The following is a 15,137-nucleotide window of genomic DNA, read 5'->3' as shown; positions in this document are numbered from 1 at the left end:
ATTTTTTTGGTACGTGGGCCTCTCACTGTTGTGGCCTCTCCTGTTGTGGAGCACAGGCTCTGGATGCGCAGGCTTAGCGGCCATGGCTCACGGGCCCAGCCGCTCCGCGGCATGTGGGATCTTCCCGGACCGGGGCACAAACCCGTGTCGCCTGCATCGGCAGGCGGACTCTCAACCACTGCGCCACCAGGGAAGCCCCACCTTATTTAATATATGTTGTTGATTCATTAATTGAACTCATGGCCAGCGGCGTGTAACTCATGCCTGAGTGAAGCTTGTCTACTACATGTATTTCCTCTGTAAGGCACAGCACTTGAGCACTGTGCTTGGGGACCCTTATAAACAGCGAAATCACCAAGGAACAGCACAAAAATGCAAAAAACTGGCACTAAATAGACCACACAAGGGCACTTGTATGAGCTGAAACAAGAAGGCAGAGCATTGCCATGTTCATCTTCAGCTGGGAGCATGCGCTTCAGGTGACTCGAATTTTTGGCTGCTCTGCATATGTCCGCAGAGCACCGTGAGTATTATTTTGGGGTTACAAATAAATATTAGGGAATAGGCGAATTTGTAAATATGGAGTCTGCGAATAATGAAGATTGACTGTATTTGACTTCTTTTTCTGAATTTGAACTAAAGGTATGTAAATAAATACCCAGATGTTCGTTTTCTCTTCTCACAAACAGATTTATTGCAGTTCATAAAATAGCCAGTTATCTGTGTCTTGTCAGTAGTTTAAAGGCAAATGACCAGAAAAAAAAAAACAGTTTGTTTTTGACTTTATAATCTTGAGAGCTGAGAAATCATAAACTTAGTGTGAACTAGCAGATTGCTTGAATTTAATTGTAAAGTGCTCTGTTTAAAATTCATTCTGTTGGGAAACTTCTAATACTCCTTATAGATTTATATAGATAGACATACAATATGTAGATAGGGTTATTTTGTTCAAATTTCAAGGAGAAATAGTTCATGATATCTGATAATCTTCTGTAAAATATTATATCTTATACTTTTAAAATAATTAAGGCTATGATGGCATAGTATAACTCTTAACATTTATTTTCTGTAGGTGTAAAACTTCTAGCAGAATCTCTTCCTCGAAGAAACTCCTCCTTGCTTTCAGTCCGGTTGGGTGGACTGTTTCTTCGAGACCTGGCCACAGAAGGGACTCTATTTCCTCTTCTGGTCTTCCCTAATCCAGTACGTACAGCAGTGGGATGGCTGATTCATCCAGGGTGTTTGTGAATTGTGGTCTGTTTTAGGCAACAAAAGTAGTATTAACTTGATTCATTCTGACATTTGATCATTTTGAGACAGGCTGATCAAAATCAAATTGGAGGTAGATAAGTTTTTTGAATTTGTCAGAGAGCAAGTGTTGGTGAGATTTATGGCAATGCCTTCTTCCCTCCCTGTGTTATAGCCACCTTGGAATAGTCGCTCTGATTTGGAAGAAAATGCTATCAGCACCACTATTTTCTGCATTTCAAGGTCAATGTTGAATGTCCTCTGTATCCGACAGTGATTTTCATTCATTCTGACCCTCAGTCACTGATAGGTCATCTCATGTTTCCAGAGTTACAGAAGAACCACCACAAGTTTTCTCTATAGGTGTAATTTTTTATATATAATATTCTTTTTAGACTAGAAGATCTTTGATCTTACTAAGTTGGCAAAAAGATGGTCAGAATAGTTGAATCTTTTTTTTAAAAATAAATTTGTTTGTTTATTTATTTTTGGCTGCGTTGGGTCTTCGTTGCTGCATGTGGGCTTTCTCTAGTTGCGGCGAGCGGGGGCTACTCTTCGTTGCGGCGTGCGGGCTTCTCATTGCGGTGGCTTCTCTTTGTTGTGGAGCGTAGGCGCTAGGCGCGCGAGCTTCAGTAGTTGTGACATGCAGGCTCAGTAGTTGTGGCTCACGGGCTCTAGAGCGCAGGCTCAGTCGTTGTGGCGCACGGGCTTAGTTGCTCCATGGCATGTGGAATCTTCCCAGGCCAGGGCTTGAACCCGTGTTCGAGCCCTGCATTGACAGGTGGATTCTCAACCACTGCGCCACCAGGGAAGCCCAGAAGAGTTGAATCTTTAGCCCCTTATTCTTCTCATAATGTTTTATCATGGGGCACTGGGGAGAGTGTGGGTGGGCAGAGTGAAAGTGTGAAAAGCTGTACACACTCAGTCCTTGTTGAGCAGTCGTTCATTAAGTGTGCTGAGTGCAGAGTAGCGCACTGCCCGTACCAGGCTGGGGAAAGGCACAGACTGAAGGGCTCAGCCTGCAAGTCCACAGTCGCCTGGTGTCAGACGAGTTTTGATTCTGACTGTGCTAAGCAAGAGTGATGCCAAAGCATACGACATGAGAGAGCGTGTGCACAGTGAATTGGTCCCTCTCGCCCTGACCTTTTTGCATTTTGTGTGTGTTTATCAGCAAAAAGAAGTTGGCAGAGTCTCACAGTCTTTTGGACTCCAAACAGCATCTGCAGACAGAAGCGATCATTACCCTGGTAAATTGTCATATGTTCTTAAACTCATTCTTCAAAATGCGATGATTATAGATTAGTAGTCTTGGTCAGCAGAGAGGGAATGTATCCTGTCTTGTGCCCAGTGGTTTGCTGTGTGGATCCCTGTCTGACTTGGAGACTGCCTCATGCTCTCCCTCCACCCATGTGTGACTGGGGCAACTCTCAGGGCCTCCGGGTCCTGGGTTACTTACGTGTTGGGAATGCGTCCAACAACCTGGTCCTGTTTGAGGAGTCCTATTGACAATTAGTCAATCCTTATTAGGTTTTCTGTTTTATAAAATTTTCATAAATGAGAACTAATTGGAAAATAATTGAGAAAATGTCTTTTTTTCCCAGAAGTCCTTATCAGTTATCAAGAATAAGATGATTATTTTGCTGTGTTCCATTTTCTTTCTCTGGTTCTTTCCTTTAGCTGCAGACCCAGATGACCCATTTTTTGAGATGCTGTATGAGAGAAATCCAGTGCACAGCCATTTTGAGAGGCGGCTGAATGTCAACACGAGGCCCTTGAACATCATATATAATCCCCAGGCTATTAAAAAAGTAGCAGACTTTTTCTACAAGGGAAAGGTTCATACCTCAGGTTAACTTTTTTGTTTGTTTGCTCTTATGTGACTTTCTAAAGACATCTTTCCTGTCGTTTCTGGGACAAGGGTTATTATACATTCAGGTGACCTGGTAGTGGTAGAGAAGGCCTGCAGAGTAAGTGGATAGGGTTGTCCTTAGTTACTGAATCAAAGTGGATGTCCTTGGAAAGTTACTCTTCCAAGAGGAATCAATAGCCTTCATATTTTCTCTTTCTTTGCCTTCATTTAGCATGCATTTAAAATGCTTCCCATTCCATGAGGACAGTGATTTCCTTGGCTACCCAGGATATTTTAGGCCAGAGAATTTAGGAGGAATGTTCAGTTTCCTCCTAGATGACAGGATCAGTGGTTTGTTTTACTTGTTTCATGCAGCATTAAGTATTCCAAGGTTCACCATTGCACTCTCCTGTGTCATCATTGATTCACTTAGGCCTTCCTTTGGTCCCAAAAAAGATTTGAGACAGTATGTGCAGAAGAAGCACTTGTGTTTGACAAGGAAGTCAGTAAAACAGTGGCACTTTCCTAAATGTATCCTGCCTCTCCCTCTTCATAACAATTGTTGTAGTTTTTGGTCCAGTTTTTTGAGTCTTTTCATGTAAACAGTGGCCATAAATATCTTGGCTTCATTGCTCTGTCAGTGATAGAATGTAGAAGGCACATACTACTTCTAAATTCCAACTGCTCTTTCAGTGTAATATGCTTTTAAGAATTTTGAAATATAGTTTGGAATCTTTCAGAAACTGGTTCTAGAAATTCTAGTAACTTAGGTATCCTTCCCTCACATACTGCCTTTCTCCACATGGATGTTTTGAAAGGATGTGCCTTTCTCGCCCATCTTCGCCTCATTCCGGTTGCCCTGTATGGCAGCAGGTCAGGCTGGAGTAAGGAACTGTTGTTGTACAGACTGTGTTCTAGCTTTGCTGGAAATCCCTGGTGAGAATAGAAGTTGCAGTGCTTTCTTTCACCCAGCCATTTGAAAATTCTGACTCCTGTATATTTCCCGTCTCGCAGGTTTTGGTTATCAGTCTGAACTTGAGTTGAGAGTGGCTGAAGCTGCCCGAAGACAATATAACAGACTGAAGATGCAGACCAAGGCGGAAATCCGACAAACTCTTGATCGTTTGCTAGTGGGTGATTTCATTGTAAGTAGGCGTAGTAAATACTCTTTTTGGGGGTGGGGAAGAGGAAGGTGTTTTTTCTAAGTTCTTTACCTACATAGATAGACATGCTTGTATCAGTTACACTGATTAAGTGAACTGAATCTAGGAAGTACTTAGCAGTTAGCAAAAAATAAAATCCCATGTCTTGTACAGTCAGGGTTTAATAAATAAAAACAAATGACTGAGACGAGATCATATTTCTTCCTTTTACCCATCTTGGAACACTCTCCAGACTCATCTTTGTTCCGTTTTCTAGACCTGACATTTTGTAAATATTTCACTTAAGAACACCCCCTTTCATGTACTGTTAGCAGAAGAAAAACAATTGGAATGATGCCCCAGTTTTAATTCCTGGGAAGGATGGTCACTTTGTGATGCTAAGTGACCAGCTGACATGAGGATGCCGTAAGTAGAAAGGGAGAGCCCAGAGCCATCTCAACAGTCCAGCAAAACTGGGTTTCTGAACACCAGACACACAAATAAACTCAAAGTGGATTAAAGACCTAAATGTAAGACTGGACACTATAAAACTCTTAGAGGAAAACATAGGTAGAACACTCTGACATAAATCGCAGCAATATCTTTTTTGATCTACCTTCTAGGGTAATGAAAATAAAAACAAAAATAAACAAATGGGACCTAATTAAACTAAAAAGCTTTTGCACAGCAAAGGAAACCATAAACAAAACGAAAAGACAGCCCACAGAATGGGAGAAAATATTTGCAAATGAAGTGAACAAGGGATTAATCTCCAAAATATACAAACAGCTCATGGAGTTCAATATCAAAAAAAGGAACAACCCAATCAAAAAATGGGTGGGAGATCTAAATAGACATTTCTCCTGAGAAGACATACAGATGGCCAAAAAGCACATGGAAAGATGCTAAACATCACTAATTATTAGAGAAATGCAAATCAAAACTACAGTGAAGGATCACCTCACACCAGTCAGAATGGCCATCATCAAAAAAGTCTACAAACAGTAAATGCTGGAGAGGGTGTGGAGAAAAGGGAACCCTCTGCACTGTTGGTGGCAATATAAATTGGTACAACCGTTATGGAGAACAGTATGGAGGTTCCTTAATAAACTAAAAATAGAGATGCCATATGATCCAGCAATACCACTCCTGGGCATATATCTGGAGAAAACCGTAATTCGGAAAGATACGTGCACCCCAGTGTTCATTGCAGCGCTGTTTACAATAGTCACAGCATGGAAGCAACCTAAATGTCCATCGATAGAGGAGTGGATAAAGAAGATGTGGTACATATATACGATGGAATATTACTCAGCCATAAAAAAGAATGAAATAGTGCCATTTGCAGCAACGTGGATGGACCTAGAGATTGTCATACTGAGTGAAGACAAAGACAAATATGATATCACTTATATGCGGAATCTAAAAAAATGGTACAAATGAACTTATTTACAAAACAGAAATAGAGTTACAGATGTAGAAAACAAACTTGGTTACCAGGGGGGAAAGATAGGGGAGAGGGATAAATTGGGAGATTGGGATTGACACATACACACTACTATATATAAAATAGATAAATAACATCTACTGTATAGCAGAGGGAACTCTACTCAGTACCCTGTAATGACCCATATGGGAAAAGAGTCTGAAAAAGAGTGGATATATGTATATGTATAACTGATTCACTTTGCTGTACACCTGAAACTAATACAATATTTTAAATCAACTATACTCCAATAAAAATTTAAAAATAAACCCAAAAAAAACAAAACAAGAAAATAACTGGGTTTCTGACCCTGTGGCCTGGAGGTGTGCTGCCGAGATGCAGCAGTAGGTGGAGCAGTCAGTGTGGCTTCTTTGGAAGGTGCAGAGCCAGCTGGGAGTGTAAGGCATGGCAGCAGTGTTCAGAGGAAAATGTTAAGGGGTAAGTAGTGAGGGGCGGAGAGTTTGTCCTGTTTTCTGTTTTCGCTAGTGTTTTGACACAAATTACAACATTTAGTACCTTCTGATTATCTTAGACCAAGAGTTTTCTTTTTGATCACATTTATGTAAATCAGCTTTTAGTACATATAATTTACTACATGTAGCTTTTACTATGTATAATTATATAAATTAGCTTTTTACTACATACAGCTTTTTTTGATAGCATTTATATAAACTAGCTAATTTTAGTCACAGGGAAGAACTGTTAACAAATTCATGAATTGGTCTATTTTTTATATTTCAAATGTCAAAGCTTATGTTTTTCACTAAGGTCTTTTGGCCTGAAAGTTCATGGTTAGCAATATCCATGAATAAATAAAAATATTTGGATTTCTACTTTTATTTGAATTGTATAACTTCTACAATACTTTAAAGTATTAAGTCCTATACATTTAGAAATCAGACCTTTCTTAAACCATTGATCATCAAAGTCAAAGAGCAAACAACCCACCAAACCAGTAATTTGCCAATTTTTTTCTCCCACTTCAGACATTTGCCTGTGGTAATGTCTCAAGTTGTTAAACATTTGGATCCACTTTTGTTTTAAACATTTTGCTTTAATATCAGAGACCATTACGTCATCCTGTGACCCTAGTGTGGCTTTCTGGAAGGCTTGAGCCCTAGCTGATAAAGCTGCCCACTGTCAGCAGTTGCAGTTCAAGGTTATTTAATCGTCATTTGTTTTATTTTTACAGGAGGAGAGTAAACGGTGGACTGTGCGACTAGACATTTCTGCCCCTCAGGTGATATTTCCTGATGATTTCAAATTCAAGAATCCTGTGTTGGTTGTTGTGGATCTAGGCAGAATGCTCTTGACCAATACCCAAGGTACAGTGTGAGTGTGAAGTAATGAAGACACGTCGTGGTAGATTGATGTGTCTCTGTGCTAAGCCAAGTAAAGCTTAAAAAAAGAGGTATTTAACATTTTGTAACTCCAGAGTTCACTTGTCACTTTTTTTTTTTTTTTTTTTTTTTGCGGTACACGGGCCTCTCATTGTTGCGGCCTCTCCTGTTGCGGAGCACAGGCTCTGGACGCGCAGGCCCAGCGGCCATGGCTCACGGGCCCAGCCGCTCCGTGGCACGTGGAATCTTCCCGAACCGGGGCACGAACCCGTGTCCCCTGCATCGGCAGGCAGACTCTCAACCACTGCGCCACCAGGGAAGCCCCCTTGTTACTTTTTAAATAATAGCTTTATTGAGATACATTTGAAAATGTAGAATTCAGTTGTTTTTTGTATGTTGGTAAAATTGTGCAACTCTCACTGTTATCTAATTCCAGAACATTTTCATCATTCCCAAGAAGATAGTCTAAACCCATAAGCAGTTATTCTCCATTACCAGCTCTCCGAGCCCTTGCTAACCACCAATCTTCCTATCCCTATGGATTTGCCTATTCTGAACAGTTCACGTGAATAGAGTCATATAACACGTGGTCTTTTATGTCTGACTTCTTTCACTTGGAATAGTGTTTTCAAGGTTTATCCATGTTGTAGCCTGTACCAATACTTCATTCCTATTTGTGACTGAATAATGTTCCCTTGTATGAATATACTACATTTTATTTATCCATTTATCAGTTGGTGGACATTTGGGTTGTTTCCACTTTTTGGCTATTATGAGTAGTGCTGGTATGAACATTAATGTATAGGCTTTTGTGTAGACGTATATTTTCAGTCTTTTGGGTTTGTTTCAGTGTAGAATTGCTGGGTCATGTGGCAGCTCTGTGTTTAACATTTTGAGGAACTGCCAGATTGTAAAATGGCTGCACCTTTTTACTGTCTCACCAGCATTGTACGAGAGTTCCAGTTTCTCTATATCCTTGTCAACGTTTGTTATTATCTGTCTTTTGGATTATAGCCATTTTCATGACTGTGTAGTAGTATCTCACTGTGGTTTTTAATTCTATTTCTTGTGTAACGTTTTGTATTTTAATAAACATTATTTCTCAGTACATAATTTCTGGAATAGAGATTTAATCTATTTAGGGATATTAGGGACATACATAAAAAGACTCCTGGAAGGTAATTTCATTACTATTATTAGATGCAAAAAATAGTCATTGTTCACCTTGAGATGGGAGGGAGGAAAGAGAGGATTCATTGGATAAAAGAGATTGAGGAAGCTTATCAAACAATCTCAACCTTATCCTATTTTACTGAAAGATTAGAAGAGGAGAAGAGGGTAGAGAATTTGAGCTGGAGTGGAAAAGTTTGGCCGTAAGGGGAATGTGAAAAGGGAATTGTATCTGAAGAAAAGGATCACACAACCACAGAAAGCACCTACTTGAATTTGTAAAACACAAACATGGAATAGAGACATAGCAAACCCAGCGATATGTTTTTGTTGTCTCGGCACCGCTTGGGTGCAGAAGAGAGGGGGGTTAAGAGTGTGAATTCTGGGGGTAGAACATGACATATTGAGCAGTTGCTGCTTGCCAAGCATTGATCTAGGCACTAGGGGTATTGTGTTGAGGAAGGTAGAGGAGACCTCTTCTTTTAGAACATTCTAGTGGGGGGAGGGGACAAAATGTACACATAGAGGAATACAGGAAAAAGTAAACAAATATGGAGAGTGACGTAAGAGGGGTTGATGATGGCAGCTCACGCAGTGCAGCTCAGATTGGGGGTGGGGGCAGTTTCGGGCAGCAGGTTGTTGGCTTCTGCACCCTGACATATGTTCTTAACGTTAGCAGGTCTCCATCTTTTCTCATGTTCACACACTTTTACTCTTTGTGTTTTGATTTTCAAATCAGTAGATAAGTTTATGCTGAATAAATGGTAAATACAGAATATAATGCTTGGCATTTTCATCCATTTATTTTTTAAATTGGGGTGGTTGATTCTCTACTTTTCTTAATTCTTACATTAAAGGGAAGAGGAAGGAAAGAGCAGACATATACTTTGAATCTTCTCTTTTTTCATCTGCAGATGACTCCAAGAGGAAGAGTGGGGACGGGTCAGCGTCTGAAGAGAATCAGTTTAGTGATGACGAATATAAGACCCCTCTTGCCACACCTCCTAACACCCCACCTCCCGAGACAAACAGCAGTGATAGGGAGAAAACACCTCCATTTTCTGGAGTTGAATTCAGTGAAGAGCAGCTTCAAGCACATTTAATGAGCACGAAGATGTATGAGAGGTACTCGCTGTCCTTTCTGGACCTCCAGATCATGGTTGGACGAGTGAAGGACAACTGGAAGCATGTCCAGGATATTGATGTGGGACCGACCCATGTGGTCGAGAAATTCAACGTTCACCTACAGTTAGAACGCCGATTGATTTATACTTCAGATCCCAAGTACCCCGGAGCCGTGCTATCAGGCAACCTACCAGACCTAAAGATCCACATCAATGAAGATAAAATATCTGCTCTAAAGAATTGCTTTGCTCTCCTGACCACCCCAGAAATGAAGACTTTTGACACTCAGATTAAAGAGAAGATTTTTCCCCAAGGGGGACAGCGGGGAAGTTTGCAAGACTCGGTGATGAATTTAACCCAGAGCATCGTGGTGTTGGAGCAGCATACCCGGGAGGTTCTGGTGGAGTCACAACTCCTCCTGGCTGAATTTAAAGTGAACTGTATGCAGCTTGGTGTTGAGAGCAACGGCCGGTACATTTCTGTGCTCAAGGTATTTGGTACCAACGCTCACTTTGTGAAGAGGCCTTATGATGCTGAAGTCTCCCTCACTGTTCATGGTTTGCTGCTGGTGGACACCATGCAGACATACGGTGCTGATTTTGACCTTTTGATGGCCTCTCATAAGAACTTGAGCTTTGATATCCCAACAGGAAGCCTCCGGGATAGCAGAGCCCAGTCTCCTGTCTCTGGACCCAACGCGGCCCACCTCACTAATACTGCCACACTGAACGACCGATCAGCCACTGGTGTTTCTCTTGACAGAATTCTCACCAAAGAACAAGAGTCCCTCATAAAACTGGAGTATCAGTTTGTGAGTTCAGAGTGCCCATCGATGAATTTGGACAGCACTCTTCAGGTGGTTTCGTTACAGGTGAATAATTTGGATATCATCCTAAATCCAGAGACAATTGTGGAGCTGATTGGTTTTCTTCAAAAATCCTTTCCCAAGGAAAAAGATGATTTGAGTCCTCAACCTTTAATGACTGATTTTGAAAGAAGCTTTGGGGGACAAGGAACTTACCAATCTACATATGAACAAAACACCGAGGTTGCAGTGGAAATCCACAGACTTAACCTGCTGCTCCTTCGGACAGTGGGAATGGCAAATGGAGAGAAATATGGCAGAAAAATTGCGACAGCAAGTATAGGTGGCACCAAAGTTAACGTCTCCATGGGCAGCACATTTGACGTGAACGGTTCTCTTGGCTGTTTGCAGCTTATGGATTTGACACAGGAGAATGTTAAGAACCAATATGTTGTCAGCATTGGGAATTCCATAGGCTATGAAAATATCATCAGTGATATTGGCTACTTTGAATCTGTATTTGTCAGAATGGAAGATGCAGCCCTCACTGAAGCTCTGAGTTTCACCTTTGTTGAGAAATTTAAACAGGAATGTTTTCTCAACCTCAAGATGGCTTCCTTGCATTACAACCACTCTGCTAAATTTTTGAAGGAGTTGACATTATCCATGGATGAGCTGGAAGAAAATTTTCGAAATATGCTGAAAAGCGCAGCCACCAAAGTCACCACAGTCCTAGCCACCAAGACGGCCGAGTACACTGAGATGGTATCACTCTTTGAAACTCCAAGGAAGGCCCGGGAATCCTTTATCTTAGAAGAAAATGAAACATATGGGTTTGGCCTAGGTGCATCTCATTCCGACACTGTAAAGCTAATCTTGAACATAAACGTTGAATCACCAGTTGTTTCTATCCCTCGGAAGCCTGGGAGTCCTGAGTTGTTGGTAGGACACTTGGGACAGATATTCATCCAGAATTTTGTGGCAGGAGATGATGAATCCAGAAGTGACCGTCTGCAAGTGGAAATCAAAGACATTAAATTATATTCTTTGAATTGCACCCAGTTGGCAGGCAGAGAGGGCCCTGGGCCTGAAGTGAGCCAGGCGTTTTGCTCTCCTTCTGGGTCTGCCAGTGCCAATAGTCAAGAGGAAGCTCATTTCACCCGACATGATTTCTTTGAATCTTTGCATAGAGGTCAAGGTGAGGAGTGTGTATCTTTTGTCTCATTTTGTTTAAAGATTCCAAACCCAGCTCATGTAGATAGTACTTGGTTTAAAATAACTACAAAAGCCTTTCTTTTAGAATTATCCCCGGTTAATATTTAAGAAATCAAAATAGAATTTTAATAGAATGCTTCATATTAGGTTGGAATGTTTGCAACTTTTTCCATTGATAACCGTATTTGGCAAAATAAGATTTTTTTTTTTAAGTGGACCCGTTGGGTGAGTGTTCATTCACAGGGGTTCAGTGGGTGGATTCTGTTAGAGTATTATGTAATTTGGTCAAATGCATCTGTTTTTTTTTTTCATTCCTAAGCTGTAGATCTTTCCTAGTTAAATATCGTAATCTAAGGCAGCTGGAGGGATTGACAGAAATAGAATATGAAACTTAGTCTCTGGATGTTATGTTCTCCTTTGAGTATCCTGTCATCTTCTGTAATGGTTTGGTCCAGGGTTCTAGGAATAAAATGCCAGTTTGTGTTCTCGATCTGATCTGCTAAAACCGAACAGTTCAATCTATTAATAGTCTTGGCATCCACAGAAATCAGGTAAGCCCTAGACGGCCTTATTCATCGGTGAAGAAATTAATGCCTTTGAGAACTTCTCCTATGGTTCTCAGCTGTGTTCACCGATTGATTTACATACTTAGCAAAAGATTGCTTTTTCTGCTTGGGTTAGGAGTTGTTTACTTAGAACCTTATATTGTCTGTGATTCTGACGTAGGTCCAATAAGAGGGATCAATCTAAAGCTGGACATGGATGAGCAATTTGGTTTGGAAAATGCCAGCTTGGGAGGTTAAGAGAAGCTTAACATGGACCCTGGCTGGCCTGGGTTAATGTTCACTGCACCATATTTTGAAGCCACCAAGTGGAGCATGTCATGAAAATAACTGTTACTTTTTGTGTATAAATTTATCTTATACCTCTGCTTGCTATGAGTTTTGGTCTTGGGATAATTACCAAAGTTTGTATTCAGTCATAGATCCCAGGTGCCAGGCTAACCTGCCCTACTGGTCTAGGAGCAACTCCTGGGCTTTGTTCTAAACACTCTCTACTTAATCAGCAGGAACGCAGTAAATATGAATGTTTCCAGTCTGTCATTTCCTCTCTTTTATGCCAGCTTTTCACATCCTGAACAACACGACCATTCAGTTTAAACTGGAGAAGATCCCTATAGAGAGAGAATCTGAATTGACTTTCTCCCTTAGTCCAGATGACCTGGGAACTTCTAGCATCATGAAGATCGAAGGAAAATTTGTCAATCCAGTGCAGGTAAACACGTTATTGATTTTTATGTCAGGACAGTTGAAATTATGTAATTATTTTACATTTATATTATATACGTATGTTATATTTATATTTTGTATATATAAAATGTTGGAAGGAAAATATATAAATTCAAAGAGATATTCATATTATTGTCAATAACTTCTTCCAATGAACCATGGAATCCTTTTATCATGTCCTTCTATCACTGGGGAATCAGTCTTGTTAGCCTTCTTCATGTGGAGGAGGGGCGAATTATATAGAGGAAGAGGGCAAATCCTTAATTCCATTGCCATTAAGAAACGAGGAAAATCATTGCTTAAAAAGTCAGTCTCTCTTTCCCAGAAGGTTATAATTCTTGTCACACTTCTGACACATTTGGCCCAGCCTGTAAAACAATGTGATTATCTGACCTGTTGACAGATCCCTTCAAGGGAGACTTAGTCTTGCCCCTCACTGAAATGAAATGGTCCGGGGCTGTGTGTGTGTGTGTGTGTGTGTGTGTGTGTGTGTGTACACCTGTCATCCTTTTTCCTTCGAAAGTGTCATTTGTCCTGCTTTCACAGGCATGAGAGCAAAAAGCATAACATTATAACACAGCAAGGACAAGCAGGATCTTAGGACAGTGGACCCTGGCCTTGGGCAGTATTTGGTTACTAGTCTGTCTGGCAGTTGCTCTGGAGTAACCCAGGAGTGCCGTTAACAGAACCTACATACTTTTTGACATCAGTGGTTCCTAGATATGGGTCTCTGGGTGAGAGAACTTTCCCCAAAGCTTTTCCTTTTTGGCTTCTAGGGTATTTCCTTTTTCTCTTTTAAACTTTTGCCTCATCAGTGGTGGTTACTTAGGATGAATATTTCAGCTTAAATATAGCACATAATGTGAATTCTATTGGATTATATTGACTTATTATCTTATGGTTACCATCGACTTACTGTTGTGTTTTTTTTGGGGTTTTTTTTGGGTTTTTTTTGGTTTTTTTTTTTTTTTTTTTTTTTGCGGTGCGCAGGCCTCTCACTGTCGTGGTCTCTCCCATTGCGGAGCACACGCTCCGGATGCGCAGGTCCAGCGGCAATGGCTTACGGGCCCAGCCGCTCCACGGCATGTGGGATCTTCCCGGACCGGGGCACGAGCCCATGTCCCCTGCATCGGCAGGCGGACTGTCAACCACTGCGCCACCAGGGAAGCCCCTTACTGTTGTTTTTGATGAAAATCTTAAAAAATTATTTTAAATAATTCTTTAAAATAATTTAGTAATTTAAATAATGAAAAATATTTTATTACGAAAGATTTTAAAAATAGACAAAAGTAGAATTGTCTAATAAACCACATATACCCATCACTCAGATTCAGCAGTTACCAAGATTTTGCCACATGTGTCTCGTCCATTCTTATTTTCCTTTGGGGAAATATTTTAAGGCAAATCCCAGACCTCATGCCATTTTTAACCCTATATATTTAGAATGTATCACTACAAACTATGTGCATTTAAAAAAATAACTATAATGGTATTATCATGCCTTACAAAATTAATGAAGATTCCTTGGTGTCATCTGAATTTTAATCCATTTTCAGATTTCAGAGACAGTTTTGATTGTTTCAAAAACGTCTTTTCACTTTTGGTTTGTTTGAATCAGGATCCAGACAAGGTCTGTACATTGCATTTGGATGGTACAACTTGTGGGTCTCTATTCATTTAGTTTCCCTCTCATGTTTTTCCCCCCATGACATTATTTTGTTGGGAAAACTAGGTCAGTTGTCCTGCGCAATGTCCTACAGTCCGGATTTGGCTGTTAGTTTGTGGTGTCACTGAACTTGTCCCCCCCATTTTCTGTAAATTGTAAGTTAACTCTGCAGGTTTAACTGGATTCAGGATTTTTTTTTTTTGGCCAGAACACTTCAAAGGTGGTGCAGTGTACTTTATGTTATATTATATCAGGAGGCACATAATGTCTAATTGACATTAGTGATGCCAAAATTGTTGATTGTGTTCAGGTGGCAGGAAGCTGATCCCTCCATCGTAAAATTCCCTGTCAGTCACTCGTGTAAGGTCTTATTCACTGATAACTGTGGTGGGATACGTTGTTTATTTAGGGGTTACAAAATGATCACCTTCTAATTCTGTTTTTTCTGTATCTGTTTGGAATGCTTCTGTTAAAAAAATTGTTCTTAAGTAAATAAAAAACTTCCCTGAAAACAGTTTTATCAAGAAATTGTAATTAAAAACAAAGTAAGGGAGTAACAAGTAATCATGGATCTGCATCATTATCATTATTATCATTAAAAAGTACTGTTTGATCAGCTGTACTAAACTTAGGTTGTTATACTAATTGGTGATGATCAGTGAGTTTTAGAACCATGAGTCTTGTTTCTCAATCCTAAGGTATAACCACATTAGACTTCTGGCAGTATTCCCTTCAATTTTTGAGGTTGTTTTTTGGGGTTAGAAAGAGTGTTTTGCTGATTCAGGCCTACAGTTAATAGCAC

The 15,137-nt window shown here is 40.4% G+C and overlaps 1 protein-coding gene across 8 annotated transcripts in view; it reads left to right on the top strand.

Moving 5' to 3' along the window:
* VPS13D (vacuolar protein sorting 13 homolog D) overlaps positions 1-15,137 on the top strand; it is a 245,178-nt gene that overhangs the window by 25,076 nt on the left and 204,965 nt on the right. For all 8 annotated transcript variants that reach the window (XR_014326029.1, XM_082834553.1, XM_082834548.1 and 5 more), the window contains 7 exons: positions 1,073-1,203; positions 2,420-2,495; positions 2,926-3,096; positions 4,112-4,242; positions 6,918-7,050; positions 9,150-11,363; positions 12,504-12,655. Coding sequence is in view for 7 of the 8 variants with exons in the window: in XM_082834553.1 (XP_082690679.1) it covers positions 1,073-1,203; positions 2,420-2,495; positions 2,926-3,096; positions 4,112-4,242; positions 6,918-7,050; positions 9,150-11,363; positions 12,504-12,655 (3,008 nt within the window). In the remaining variant the exon portion in view is untranslated. The remainder of the gene's footprint in view (positions 1-1,072; positions 1,204-2,419; positions 2,496-2,925; positions 3,097-4,111; positions 4,243-6,917; positions 7,051-9,149; positions 11,364-12,503; positions 12,656-15,137) is intronic.

Source organism: Leucopleurus acutus (genome assembly GCF_964270905.1).
Source record: "Leucopleurus acutus genome assembly, chromosome: 2".
NCBI classification, from domain to species: Eukaryota; Metazoa; Chordata; class Mammalia; order Artiodactyla; family Delphinidae; genus Leucopleurus; species Leucopleurus acutus.
This window is presented reverse-complemented; position numbering and strand designations above follow the sequence as displayed.